Below are 13763 nucleotides of genomic sequence, written 5' to 3'. Positions count from 1 at the left end.
CATGTCCACCAGGCCAGCTGAACAGGAAGTGATGCGGGAGGCCTTGGAAAGCCTACGGATTCCAGAAGACCTTACACTGAACCCTGTGGAGATCCAGTGCCCCACCCCCATCGGCGAACGCTTCAGGGTCAGTGGCCTAGGGCATGCCAGGACATGCCCTTGAAAGCAGAGGGCAGAGGATCGCATCGCGTTCCCTCCCTTATGAGGAAGAATTCTGGACATAGCATGGCACGTATCTGGAAATGTGGATCCAATCCACATACCAGGTAAAAGCTGCCACCTTTCAGTGGGGGTCCTGAGGAGAAGGGCTCTACAGTTGGTCCAGGCTGCGGGATAAACAGCCTGCCACTTGGGCCATAACACCCAGCTGGTTCTATAGCGGCGGGGAACGATGTCACACGGGGTTTCTGGCAAGCCTTGATAGGAAGAGGACCACGTAGTCCTCCAGCGTTCTGGAGCAAAGCCATGCCACCCACGACAAATATCACATCATTTCTAAAAGAGCTTGTGACATGCTACCAGGCCCTATAGAGACGGAACCCTTTGACCACGGGACATCGAGTGACTCACGCAGCCAGAGCCGAGCTCCACCGAGTGACACAGCCGGGAGTTACGCAGCCACCCGTCGTAAGATGGAAATGTCACGTCCAGGATTAGGCACCATCAGAGCAGAGGACAAGACCGCCGGCTCGGCAGGTGACTGAGACTCTCATCACCCGAGGCCCCTGCCCTGACATCTCTCAGCTCACAACGACAGGTGCACGGGGTACCGTTAGGGTGAAGTCTGAGAGGAGAGAAAGGGCCAAACTTGATTCAGAGACGGGTCAGCTTGGTACGGGGCGGGGGAGGGCTCTACGGGGCGCATGTGGGATCATCTAATCTGTAGGAAAAGCACAGCAGCCCGAGGTGAGAATACACACTGCCTCGTGGGCAATGTACGTGGTTTGGGTGGTGGCTCAGGATTCTGGATGGAAAGGGCTTTGAGAGGGGGTGAGGAGGTCTGGAGGAGACCCGTGGGGATGGGTCCATGCCATAGGCAGAAGATGGGAGTCGCCGTGTCCCTCGTTAATGCGCCCCTGGGAGCATCCCCCCATGGGAGGGACACCGGACACCAGGTTATAGGTGAAATGGCCTTGCCAGGTGACACAGGCCAGCCTCTGCCATCAGTCCCCCCACTGATGGCACAACAGGTGCATGACGGGGATAGCCACGGTGGCAAGGATGGGCACCATGCGTGGCCCCAAGGGCAAGGGCGGTCACTCACCAAGCCCCCCAGCACCGACAGAGACTGACATGCGGCACCGTGCCTCGAGGGGCCGTCAGCTCTTTGACGGCCAGCAGGCTACGTTAGACGCCCTTCTGTCCTAGCAGGGAAGTGACCGCGAGGTTGCCTTTCCTGACCACAGTGCCTCCGGCCCCCAAACCCAAGGGCTCCCAGAGCATTTGATCCGCTGAGGCAGGATGGCACGTGACACTGCATCGGACAAAGGGACCCACGTCACAGCAAAGGAGGTGCCTCAGCAGGCACTTGACCGTCAGATGCACAGGCTGCGTCACCCAGACGCTGCGGCCTGATGCGACCGCGCACGCTGAGGCCACGGTGCCACGTAGAGAGGGCAGGACCCTGCGAGGATGAGGGGCCGGGGTGCCCTCCACGACGCAGTATACAAGGAATCGCCCCGACACGGTGCTGCGTCCCCACCGGGCAGACAGCGTGGGCCCGGGAAGCACAAAATGGAAGTCGCCTCCGCAATCGTTCCCAGTGACCCAGTGGGCATTTGGGGTTTCTAGTCCCTGCGGCTTAGGGTCTGCAGGTCTACAGGTCCTGATGCAGGGAAACACTTCCACAAACGGGAAGCTGTGACCGCCACCTGGGCCATCTGGCACCCTGTGCACAGAGAGCAGCCGGAGAGGAGTGGCCGCCCCAGCAGGGGGATTGACCCTGACCACCAAGGCCGGGTCGGGATGCTTCAACCCTAGGGGCAGAGAATATATCTGGTTCCCTGCTGCCCCACTGGGGCTCCTCCTGGTATCGCCCTGCCCGTGGCAACGGGACAAGGACAGGGATGGAAAAGGGCCCCGAAACCAGGAGCCCAGACCCCTCGGGTAGGAGGGACAGGGACACCTGGCCAGGTGAGCCACCTAGACTAGCAGAGGAGAATGCGGAGTGGGTAGCGCAGGAGGCAAGTGATGTGATTGGCTGGCAGCCCAGGCTAGCTGCCGGTCACCTCGCCAGCCTTCCCGGGGAGGAAGCCAGCCAGAATTCTAGAGGAGTCCTTCCTGCCAAGCATTCCACCCAGCAAATGGGTACCAGCGGGCACGGCGGCAAGCCCCCGGGCCCCACCCTTCAGTGAGCTGCCTGGCGAGCCCTGCCCCCAGGAACGTCCCTCGGCCAAAGAGAGCCGCCTCTCCCAAGGCCACGCCCATCCCCGTGGCTTCCAGCAACTGGGCCACGCCTCTCCGCCTCAAGTCCAGGGGACTCGAGGGGCCACTGCGACCCCAGAGCCCCCGCTGGGATCAGCTGAGGCTCTGACCACACCGGCAGCACGGCTCAACATCTCCCTCTGTCCAGGCCTGTCCCCCTCACCCCCTCACGGCCACTGCTCCTGTCACCACACCCTAAACCCCGCCGCTCACAGACCCTTCCTGGGATCCTGACCTGCAACACAGCTCCTGCGGGCAGGCAGGGAAGCCAGGCAGCCGGCCGGCCTGCCTCAGGGGCAGCTCCAGGGGCAGGCGAAGAAATATGTGGCCCCCATTAGATTCTGGGGCCATCCAGGGATGCTCTGCAGCCAGGAAGCAGTGTGGGGAGGTGGCGGGGGGGGGGGGCACCGCGATTGGAGACCCCTCTGGCAGGGCACTTAGACACACAACCGGCTCCAGCACCAGGCCGACCCGGGCCCCAAGCCCGGCCGCACCACCAACAGGTCCGTGATGGCAAGTCAGTAATCTCTGTGTGCCCAGGTTTCTTGTCTACAAAGTGAGGATCTAAACGCCCACCACGGTGGGATCCAGAAATCATGCCAGGTCGGGCGGGTAGGCTCTGGCCCCGCCGTACCCCTCAGCTTCCACGAACACCCGCAGACCTTGAAAAACACCAGAACTGCCCACCTGGGCGTCACCTGTTTCCAGGGACGAGTCCTTGTACATTTCCTCGACGCCGGGCCACCAAGCAACGACACTTGTTTCTAGACGCTAGCCATGGGAACGCTCCCAGGGAGCTGAGCAGAGCAGGTCCAAACTCTCCCGCCCTCTCCTCGCCCCTGTGCTGTGCCCCCAGAAACCGTGAGCATCCGGGGAGGTAGCGGGGGGGGCCACAGGCACTGCCTGGGCCCCCCAGCACTGAGGACCTGGCAGAGAGGCCACAGTGCCGATGCGGCCGGGGCAGGGAAGTACGCGGGGGGTACCAACCCCCAACTATGGAGTGGGGGAGGGGGCCTGCGTCCCCGTCTACTTCCTGTCCTTAGCAACCCCGCAGATCGTGATGACTGCAGTCCACCGGGGCGCTAACGGCCGTGGCAAGTGAATGAATGAATGAGTGAATGAATGAGTGAATGAATGAATGGTTACTTGGGTGAGGGCTGAGACAGTGGGTGGCTGGGTGAGCGAGGGGACGGGCAAATGAAGCAACGCATTAATGAGCTGATAGAGGCTAAGGACAGGAATCAAACCCCGAGCGGATGGGTGCACAAGGAGTGACCGAGCACGACCCTCGCCACGCCGGGCGGGGACGCTGCCTTGTGCACACACACCCTGGGGCCACGGCACGGCGTTGGTGGCCCGAAGCCTGCGGCTCACGCACCATGACGTTCAGGCCCTGGTTGGTGGGCCCCTGTGCCACTATGTACTCGATGCCGGTCTCGTAGACGTCCATGGGCCGCCGGTATTTGACCACGGTGCCCGCGATGTTGAAGTTCTTGGGGCTGTCCACCTTGAAGTTGCCGTTGAAGAAGTAGAAGCCAGCTTCATCCGCGAGAGCTAAAGGAGCAGAGCCACCTGGTCACATGAGCTGGACGAGCCACAGGGAGGACGGGGCGGCGGGCGGGGGGGGGGGGGGCGGACAGGGAGTGGCCAGTATCACTCACTCAGGTACCTGTGACCAGCTCACCCCCGCGACCCTCCCCGAATACCCCGAAGACAGGACACCTCCTCTCGTGGGGGAGTCGGAAGCTCCGACCGTGTCCAGCATGTGGCCCTGGCCAGCGAATGCTAAGGAGAGGTGAGTGCGCTTTCCCATCAGGAGGTGGAGGTGGCTGGCCCGGGGCCCATTTGGTGTCTCTGGTCACCTCTAAAGAGGCCAGAGTCTGCAAGGTGATGAGTAGCATAGACTAAGCGGCCAAGTGGACCAGGAGGTCAGCGCCCGCGGAAGGCATGCTCTGGACAGCAGGCACTGGCCGGCTCAGGGCAGGGCCATCAGCCCGGCCCTGCTGAGAACTCACTTTGTGACCCTGGGTGAGTAATCCCCACCCAGCTTCCCACCTTGGGAAGGAAGGGGACCACACATGGGGAGGGGACCTCCATGCCCCTCCAGGGTCCACACTGAGCTTTGTGACCCTGGGTGAGTAATCCCCACCCAGCTTCCCACCTTGGGAAGGGAGGGGACCACACATGGGGAGGGGACCTCCATGCCCCTCCAGCATCTACACTGAGCGACACTGCAGCCCTGGCCTGCCTGGCCCAGAACGCTGTCCCACCAGCGCCGGCAGGCCCTTCCAGACCACCCCAAGCTGGCCAGCGCCATGCCGACACCGGGAGCCATGACATTCTGTGGCCCGTGCTGCCGTGACCAGGCTGACCTTTTACCCCATCAGTCCATTCTCCCAGGCGTGGCTGAGGGCAGCCCCGGGCACATTCTCAGTCGCCCTCTCATTGAGACGGGGTGTGGGTGGACACTTGGAACAGAGGACCTCAGAAGGACAGCCACTCCCAGGGCCTGACCCAAGCCTGATGACGCCCAGACAGCAGGAACGTGCGTGCAGCCCTCAGCAGCCCGTCTCCTGCCAACCCCGGAGGCCGGGACAACTCTCCAGAGCTGGGGTGATTTTTCAGGGCAGCTGGCCCTTCCCTGGGGCTGCGGAGGGCTCGCAGGGTGCTCGGGGCCTCGGGCCCAGGGGATGGGAGTGAGGAGGCAGGCTCCACACGGTGGGGGACAGCGTGTCTTTCAGAGGGTGTCCTCTGAGCCAGTTCCGGAAGCTGGCCGGAGGGAGGGGAAGAGTTCAGTTTCCAGAGCTCCTGATGCAATCCGAGCGGGGGGGGGGGGGGGGGGCCATCCGTTTATTCTCAGGCAGACGCAGCAAGCAAGACTCGTCTGCTGGAAAAATACCCTCGACGCAGCGACGTCAGAAAATACCGTGAGTGAGGGTCCAAGCTGCGCCTCCTGGGGCGCGTGCCGGCCCGGCCTCCAGGTATGTGCATAGGGTTAAATCCCGGCCGGCATCCAAAGCCTGTTTCCTGACAGTAATGACCTTCCTTCCTGCGGCTCTGCCTCTGCTCCGAGGCTGCCCTTGCTGTCCCCACGCGGCTGTTTCAAGAGCCATTTCTGGGCAGCCAGCTCTGAGAACACCGTGTTTCCTGGCCTCGCCACCCTCCCAGCGGGGGACAGAGCCACCGGCCTGGCAGAGGCCTGGCTCCCGAACTCGGGTGGTGGGGCCGGGGGCCTGGAGTGTGCAGAACTGCTGGTGTGGGGGCCGAGAGCCCAGGTTCCACCGCGGGGACCTTTAGCAGAGTCCCCACCCGCGGCGTCCCCCGAGAAGGGCGGGTTTCACCCAGCCGTCCTGGCTCTCCCACGCTGCCCTGAGACACGGGCGAGTGAGCCAGGCGTCGGGACCAGCTTCCCTGCCCGGGGCCCCCCGCCCGCCCCCACCCAGGGCAAGGCCACGTGCAGAGCAGCTAAGTGGTGTCAGCACCCACCCACCTGAGCCAGAAGGGCCTCGGGCTGCGTCCCGGGGGGAACAGACAGGGCAGGCTGTCAGGACAACGCTCCAACTACAGAGGCAGCCTTTCCAGAAACTGCCATCAGCTCGGGGCCTCACTTATGCAAATAAGCCCAGAATCCTCACGTCGCCGAAGGCCCCCCGACCTACCAAGGTCCAGCTGCCCCGCAGAGACCATCCAGGGGCGAGAACCTCCACCAGGGACCGCCAGGCCCGAGTCTGAGTCTCACTTCTGCTTCGTGCGGCTGAAGGCCTCCAGCCGGGCCACCTCCGTGCTCTGGATCTACCTCAACCTACTCGCCTCCTGAGTCTCATCCTTGTGCCCTGGGGGAGGGGCGGTCAGAGATCCCACCTCCAGCACCTCCAGCTTTGGCCTGGGCCAGGCTCTCCAGGGACGGGAAGTCACTACGTGTTGTCACGTGTGGGGGTGGGGTCAGCTTCCCTATGAGCCCCCCCTCCGACACACACGTCCACACACAGCCAGGTCAAGTTCTGGCTTCTGGGGCCTGACTCTCCTGCAGGACGGATCCAGGGTCAAGAATCCACCCATACGTGTGGCCCCACACACACCCACAAGTCCACAAGAGGCAGCACCCAGGCCCCGCACGCGTACCTAGGACATCGGCAGACTTCTTCCGCTCCACAATCTGAATGTCTCGGGCACCGGCCGGGATGTGGGTCACCAGAGAGTAACCTGGGGGACATCAGATGACAGTGAGCCGCGGGCCGGCCCCGCTCAGTTGGAAAGTCACCACCCTCCTGTGCTCTTGGTGGGGGAGGGGTGCTGTCTAAGGGCAGCCCCACCCCCAACAGCTGCACCCGGGCCCAGACACGAGTCCAAGGCCCTGCAGACACGCACTGTGCCACCCGGGGACGGGCTCGGGTTCACCCAGGTTCCACGACCCTCTCCTACAAAGGCCCTGCCCCAGCCCCTCTGGAGGGACACCGTGGGCCACAGGGACCTTAAATCTGCTTGGGGTCAAACAGACTTGGGTCCTACTCTGCCACATGTCACCAAGATGATTCTGAAAAAAGTCACTGGAGCTCTTGGGCCTCAGTTTCCTCATCTGCACACAGGGATGATGGCTCCCACTCTGCGTCATGTGGGAATATCTCTGCATAGCACAGGGCCTGGCCCCAAGGGCATAGTCACTCTTACTATTTTAAAGGCCCGTGTTGGCCCAGCACCATGTTGATTTAACAGACTTGCTAACACTCAGAGACGCAGGTGGGCAAATACAGCTGAGGGCCGTAGAAGGTGGGGAGGCAGCCGTGGGGACCCCCACAGAGACGCCCAACGGAGGGACTGAGGGTCTAGGGGGGCCGGGGTCTGAGGAAGGGACAGGTGCTGCCAGCACGGCCTAGAGGGTGGTCTGGGGAGGAGACCCCAGAGGAGAGATTCCGAAAGCCCTAAGATAGAAAAGTCTCCCAGGAGGGAACAGTGGCAGCGAGGGGAGTCCACCTGTACCCGCCTCGCCCCCCTTTGCAGGCGCCCAAAGGCCCTGAGCCAGAGTGCGCTGAGTGGCTCCTTGGGGGGCAGAGCGGGAAGCTCTGGTCTGCAGTGTAAACCGCGCCCCACCCCCACCCCCGCCCCAGCCCGTCTCAGGCTCCCCGAGGGCTGGGCCGACCGCAGGCAGAGCAGGGGAGAGGCACACACTAGCCCGCCTCGCCTCCCTCGACAGCGTCTCCCCTACACGCCCATAATACACACAGCAGTGAAGTGAACAGGAAATGATGATTTGGCTTAATTGCCATTTATTCAAATGTGGGTTTAAATACGTTCATTTTTAAATTAGCAACCGGCTCACAAGATTCCTGCGCATCTAATAACGGCTCTTGCACAGCCCAGGGCCGTCGGCGTGGTTAGGGCGCTCGCATTTATCAGGGGAGACTGTGGGTCAGCGCTTAGGACCACAGGCCCAGGAGCCAGGCTGTCTGGGTTCAGACCCCGCTCTGCCACTCCCGGCTGTGTGACCTCAGACTAACGTCTTCACCCCTCTCTGCCTGTTCCCGCGCCCGTGGCACCCGTCCAGGACCTGCCTCGTAATGTGCGAGGCACGAACGCCTCGGCCCGGGCGCAGGAAGGACTAGGTGGATGTCGCGGGGTTGGAAGCGTCAGCCCCAGGCCCCCACGCCGGGAGTCCACGGGACACAGCCCTTAGGTGCTCAGAGACACGCACTGCCATCTACACGTCCCGGGATCTGGCAAGGAGCAGCCTCTCCCTGTCACGCTGGCTGTGGGTCCTTCAGACACCTGTCCGGCTGCTCTGCCCTGGGCCTTCCATTTCAGACCCTCCCTGCAGTCTTCATCTAGTCCCTCCTCAGCCCAACAGACCCATCCCCGGGCCCCTCGTCTAAGCCCTAACGTTAGCTCTGAAATTACCCCTCCTGTGTGGGGTGGACACGGTCAGGGTCCCCGACAGCCGGGTCCACGGAGGCTCCAACTAGTCCGGACCTGCCCAGCCTCACTAGGGAACCTTGAGCAGGCAACTCCCATGCAGGCCTCGGTTTCCCCATCTGCTAAGTGGGTTTCCAGCACCCTGCTTTTCCCAGTCTGAAGGCTGTGATGACCCAGGTTGACCCCACAAGCATTTGGAGAGACCCAGAAATGCAGTCAGTGTAGTACTGAGTGCTAAAGTGACACCGTTGCAAAGTACAAAGTCCTGTCACAGGCAGAGACCCCCAAATCCCCACCTGTCCTCCACCCCTCCCCCCGCCAGCCCCTGCAGAGCCAGGCCTAAAGGGGCACCCTGGGTGACCCACCAGCCACTGCCCAAGGGAAGGGAGGGGCCTTGTGCCTCGGTTTCCCCCTTTTGGGTGCTGCCGCAGAGGCCAAACACGATCCCCCAGGCGAGGGTGCACTCAGGCACCCGGTATTCAGTAGGCAGTCAACAAAGAGTGGCTCAGTATCCCCAGCCAGAGGGGGCCTTCCGGAGCACCTGGCCGGCCCGCCTGGGCACAGCAGGGACGTTCAGGTGGCCGAGAGCGAGGGAGAGGCGCTCACGAGGAGGCACCCAAGGCCGGAGACAGCGCGCAGCGGGCCCGGAGGGGGAGGGGCGAGGCGCGGGGGGGGGGGGGGGGGAGGGCGGCTCTTACCGAGGTGGGCGTTCCCTTTGCGGTAGTTGCCTGTCACGTGGGTGCAGCTGCTACCGTCCCCCTGGCAGACGCCGCACTTGTCCAGCGTGTGGGTGGAGAAGAGCACCCCGTCACAGCCGATGGGCTGCAGGAAGGGAGGCGGAGAGGGCCGCTGGGAGGGCGCTGCGACCCGGGCCCCCGGGGCCGCCACTGCCACAGGACAGGCGGGGCGGTCAGCGCAGTGAGACCAGTGGTACTTTTGCTACAATGTTTAACAACCTCACATTTTCCAGACACGCAAACCCCTCGCAGGTCGGTGAGCTTGCAGGACGTGCCGTCGCGGGCCGGGACCATGAGCTGCCGCTGACCGTCCACGGTGGTGCAGTGCAGGTCGCACGGCTTGCTGGAGATGTGGACGTAGTCGTCTGACGGGGAGACGGAGGGTCTCAGGGGCGGGGGGGGGGGGGGGGATTCAGGAACTTCCTGTGTCTCCCGCCGAGACCCGCCTTAGCTCCTCCCACCCATTGCGCGAATGGAAGAACTGAGGCCGGGAGAGCGGAAGGGACGGATCCCCCTACGGACGGTCCCGGGCGGCCTGGCACCTGCTCCGTGAGCGAGCGAGGCCGACTCCTCTTCACGGTGGCCTGTGAGCTGACCCCTCCCGCCGGGCCTCACCGTCCACCTGCCCACCCCGGGCCAGGGTGTCCCCTCCCCACCGTCCCCAGAAGGAGCCGTCGGGTGTGGAGGGGCCGCCCTCGCACTCTGCTCCCCACTGGGCAGCCCAGGGCCTGGTACCGGGGTACAGGGGTTTCCACTGGTGCGTCCGCCCGTCGTACACGCGGGAGTTGAAGGAGATGCATTGCTCCTCCCGGAAGCTCCTCCCGTCCGGCGGACACTCCTGCGGAGCGAGCGAGAGAGCAAGAGAGAGAGAGAGAGAGGAGGCTCCAGGAGGAACTCGGCCCGACAAAGGCATTTTTGTCCCGGCTGAGCAGGAAGTGGCTGCGGCCGGGCTGGGGTGGCCTCTCGTTCTCCCTCAGTCCCACTCGCTTTCTGGAAGGAGCAGGGGGCAACCGAAAGGGCTGCTGCCTTCCCTCAAACGCCTACATGCCCTGGCCCTCCTGGTGCTCCGGGCAGGGTCCTTGCACGTCCCCGCCACCCCAGCCTCCTCCCCAGAGGCACTGGGGCGCGGAAGGGGCGCCCGGCCTCGGCTGTGCTGGCACTGTCCCCCACTCGCCTGTGGCCCCGGGGCAGAGGGGGGAGGCCTGGGGGTGGGGGGCAGCCGGTCACGCCGGGGGGTAAGTGGGTCTCCCTCCGGAGGAGCTCACAAGCGTCCAGCAGGGGAGCAGACCGGCGATGCCAACACAGGAGCTGTGGCCGCCTGCCTCCCTTCAGGCCCTAACTCCTCGAGCGTGCACATACCCAGAGACGCTCACGGGGACGCAAAGACCCCTATGGCTTGCTGTCTTTCTACCCCACACCTGTTCTGGGTGGTGGCGGGGGGAGGGGAGTTCAGGTCCAGACTGGTTTGGCCCCATTGAAGGGCACCCAGAGGCTGAGGCAGAGTCAGCATCTCCTGTCCCCCCTGGGGCTGCAGTGAGACTTCTCACGGCTGGGGACGGGACACCTGGTGACTGTCGGTCTCCCAGCAAGCACCTGGCACAGGACTTGTGAGCAGCCTGAGATCTGCACGTTAGAGGCCGCATGTGAGCCCCCGCCCCCAGCAGAAGCCAGTCCTCACCCCTGCGCATGCACAGCACAGATGTGATCCGAGGCGTAAAGGGGGCTCTGAGCCCAGGACCCCTCACCCTCCTTCTCTTCAACCGGAAGTAAGGGCAGACCCGGCGCAGAGTGCCTGGAGGGTCTGGGGGGCCACCTGAGACCGGCCTAAGGAGCTTGGGGGTAGGGCTGCAGTCCCACCCAGGCGGGGCCTCACCTGCAGTCTGCACAGTTGGTACCTCTTGGACGTGCCCGTGCAGGTCCTGTTCCCTGCGCCCGTGACTGACGTCCTCCTGGAGGGAAGACCCGGGCTCTGAGCTGGGGGCTGGGGGCCGCGGGCTGCGGGCACCGACCGTGCCCCTGCTCCAGACGGCCTCTGGGCTGGGCCCCGGAAGCCCCCCCCTAATTCCTCTGGCCCCCCACGACTCCACCGCAGCCCAGGGGAGGGAAGATATCCAATTCACCTCTGCACCCCCGGCATAGAGCCCAGGGTTGTACACAGAACTGATAATAATACCAAGAACGTTTACTCCGTACCACTCCATACGTGAGGAAACTGATGTTCAGAGAGATGAAGCAACTTGCCCAAGGTCACACAGCAAGGACGTAGCAGAAGCAAAGATTTGAACCCACGCCCGCCCGATGGTAACCACTATATCCTATGTTTTTTCCCGTGTGAATTCGACTCGGGTCTTCAGAAAAGAAGGACCAGGAAAGATCTCGCCCCTCGTTGAAAAAAATCCCAAGAAACAGACCATGCCTTCTCACGAAAGGGCTGTCTGTCCCCAGAGCCCCGGGGCAGGGTGAACCCCAGGACACGGTCGCCCAGGACCCGTCGGGAGCCTCGGCCCTGACAGGCCAGCAAAAAGGCTCACTCACCTGGCCTGTGCCGCCTCCGCCTGAAGACCCCTCCCGGCCTGAGCCCGCACCCACCTGTCACCCGCTGCCCACCCCCGTGCTAGTCCCACACCTCTGCTGCAGACAGTGCCGCTCCTGGGACGTCACGCCGGCCCCACAGCTGCGGGAGCATGCCGTCCACTTGGTCCACTCTCCCCACCAGTAGGCGGTGGCGTCCGAGCCCCCCTCCAGGCTGTTGGACGTCGGGCTGTGGTCCTGGGCGAGAGTCCCCATGGAAGGTTAGAAGACGCTGGAACGGGACTGGCCCACCGTCCCTTGCTGTGGTCAGCAGCACACAGCCCGGCTGGGCCCCTCGGCACCCCCGCCCAGGTGTCCAGGCGGTCTTGGAGGGAACGCCCCGGAAGTCGTGGGCCTTAAGCGCTCCCAATCTCGGGATCTGGAACATCTTGGGGGCTTGGCGGGAGCCTGAGGCCACACCGTCCTTGTTTATCTTCTCCCGAGCAGCCTGGGCCCCGGCCTGGGTTCTGCGGGACACAAGCCCGCCCCGTCTACACGCCCCCTTCCAGGACTTTGCTCGGAAGGAAGCACTCAGCCCCCTCCAACCCCATCCTGCCCAAATCAGCCAGAGTCCCCGTAGGGACTGGTCTGACCGGCTTGTAAGACGTATTCCGGGGCTGTGTGGGGATCTGGGAGTGCACGCAGGGCTCGCTGGACACGTGCCCTACACCTGCCACGCAGCCCCTCCCACCTCAGCCCATCTGGGTGAGGGACCCTGCTCCCCACTCACCGTGGCCCCAGTAGATGCCACACGCCCAGCCAGAAGTGCCACAGCCAGCAGGGACCAGACCCAGCGTGAAGGCTGCCGTCTGCCACCCATCCTAGGAAGCAAGGCCACGGTCACTGCCAGGCCAGACCCAGCTCCTCTGACAGCTGAGGAGGGTCCACTTAAGGGAAGAGCCCTGGGGGCCCACCCAGCACTGAGGCCCAGAGGCTCTCTGGGATTGATTGGTAGTGGCTGCCTGGTGGCCCCGTTGGGGAAGGCAGGTGGGTGATTAACGATGCCTGCCACAGGCAAGAGAACCAACGTAGTGGTGAGCTTGCAAAGCCTGTCCCACCTCCCATCTAAGGGTGCACAGGGATGTGTGCTTTGCCTCTGACCACCTGAGCTCCCTAGAGAGGGCCTGCGGAGAAAAGCAGGGACAGCTGAGGAGGCTGCAGGCCCAGGCCGCACCTGTTGGACGAGGGAGCCAAGCCCCAGAACTCAGGCCGCCATCTCCACTGGGGGAACTGGCCTGAACAAGAGCCCCTGGGGATTTTCACCTGCTCAGTGCTAGCTGCCCACCTGGGACAGTGATCTCCCTGCCAGCCACACGGGGCTGCTGGAGGGGCCCATGGATGCCACCCGCTCCGCCAGCCCCTTCCCCTCCCTGGCCCCTGCTACCCCTGCCCTGGAGGGGGCCGGGCCCGGGACCCTCAGGGATCTCAGGCCGCACAGAGTCCAGGCGCCTGTGTCCCTCCCTTGTCCCCCGGGGTGTGGAGTCAGGGCAGACCAGAGCTACGGGGCTGTCTCTTCCCCAACAAGTTAGCACTGTCAGCCCCAAACACCCCTCGACCTCCCTGCCAGGGGTCAAACCAAGGGGAGCCCTTAACCTCCCCTATCTGCCTCAGCTGTGTGGACGCCTACCTCCTAGAAGGGAGGCACGGGGGCCTTCGGCGGCCTCTGTCCAGGGTCTATCTCAGGTCCTGAGTGTCACTTGCCAGCAGGTCAGAGAAGGGGTTTCAGAAGCCGCCAAGCCTGTCCCCCTACAGCCTGGAAGCGACAGAGGGGAGCCAAGTTGCCCAAAGCCACACAGCAAGGTGGCCAGATACCCGCCGCCGCCCCCCCCCCCCACCCCAGACCACAGTAGACTCAGGGACTCGTCCCCTGCCCCCGGCTACTTTCAAGGAAGAAGGTGTGAAAGTCGCCCCCCCCCCACCAGCCCCGAAGCCAACTCCAAATCTGCCCCCCTCCCCTTGCAGGGCTGACACCTGCAGATCTGCGGGAGTCCCGCCAGTGACGCCCGTGCGTCCTAAGAATGTCACCCTGGAATTTGGAGCCGGAGTCCTCGAGACCCCCACGTCCCCGGCTGCCTGCCTGCCACCCCCCCCCCGTCTGCTACCCCTCCCCCGCAGGCCTCCACC

General features: G+C 64.0%; 1 protein-coding gene across 2 annotated transcripts in view; it reads right to left on the bottom strand.

Annotated features, from left to right (window-relative positions):
* The window catches only part of ADAMTSL2 (ADAMTS like 2), a 35050-nt gene that overhangs the window by 20596 nt on the left and 691 nt on the right, over nucleotides 1-13763 (bottom strand). For both annotated transcript variants that reach the window (XM_027051679.2, XM_027051680.2), the window contains exons 2-10: nucleotides 13267-13392; nucleotides 12370-12460; nucleotides 11695-11837; nucleotides 10942-11017; nucleotides 9804-9906; nucleotides 9288-9433; nucleotides 9030-9153; nucleotides 6547-6627; nucleotides 3803-3978 (exon numbers count right to left, since the gene is read on the bottom strand). In XM_027051679.2, coding sequence (XP_026907480.1) covers nucleotides 3803-3978; nucleotides 6547-6627; nucleotides 9030-9153; nucleotides 9288-9433; nucleotides 9804-9906; nucleotides 10942-11017; nucleotides 11695-11837; nucleotides 12370-12459 — 939 coding nt within the window. In that variant the 5' untranslated portion in view covers nucleotide 12460; nucleotides 13267-13392. The remainder of the gene's footprint in view (nucleotides 1-3802; nucleotides 3979-6546; nucleotides 6628-9029; nucleotides 9154-9287; nucleotides 9434-9803; nucleotides 9907-10941; nucleotides 11018-11694; nucleotides 11838-12369; nucleotides 12461-13266; nucleotides 13393-13763) is intronic.

Source organism: Acinonyx jubatus, chromosome D4 (genome assembly GCF_027475565.1).
Source record: "Acinonyx jubatus isolate Ajub_Pintada_27869175 chromosome D4, VMU_Ajub_asm_v1.0, whole genome shotgun sequence".
Classification (NCBI taxonomy): domain Eukaryota; kingdom Metazoa; phylum Chordata; class Mammalia; order Carnivora; family Felidae; genus Acinonyx; species Acinonyx jubatus.
Note: the sequence above shows the minus strand (reverse complement) of the source record. Positions and strands in the feature narration are given on the sequence as shown.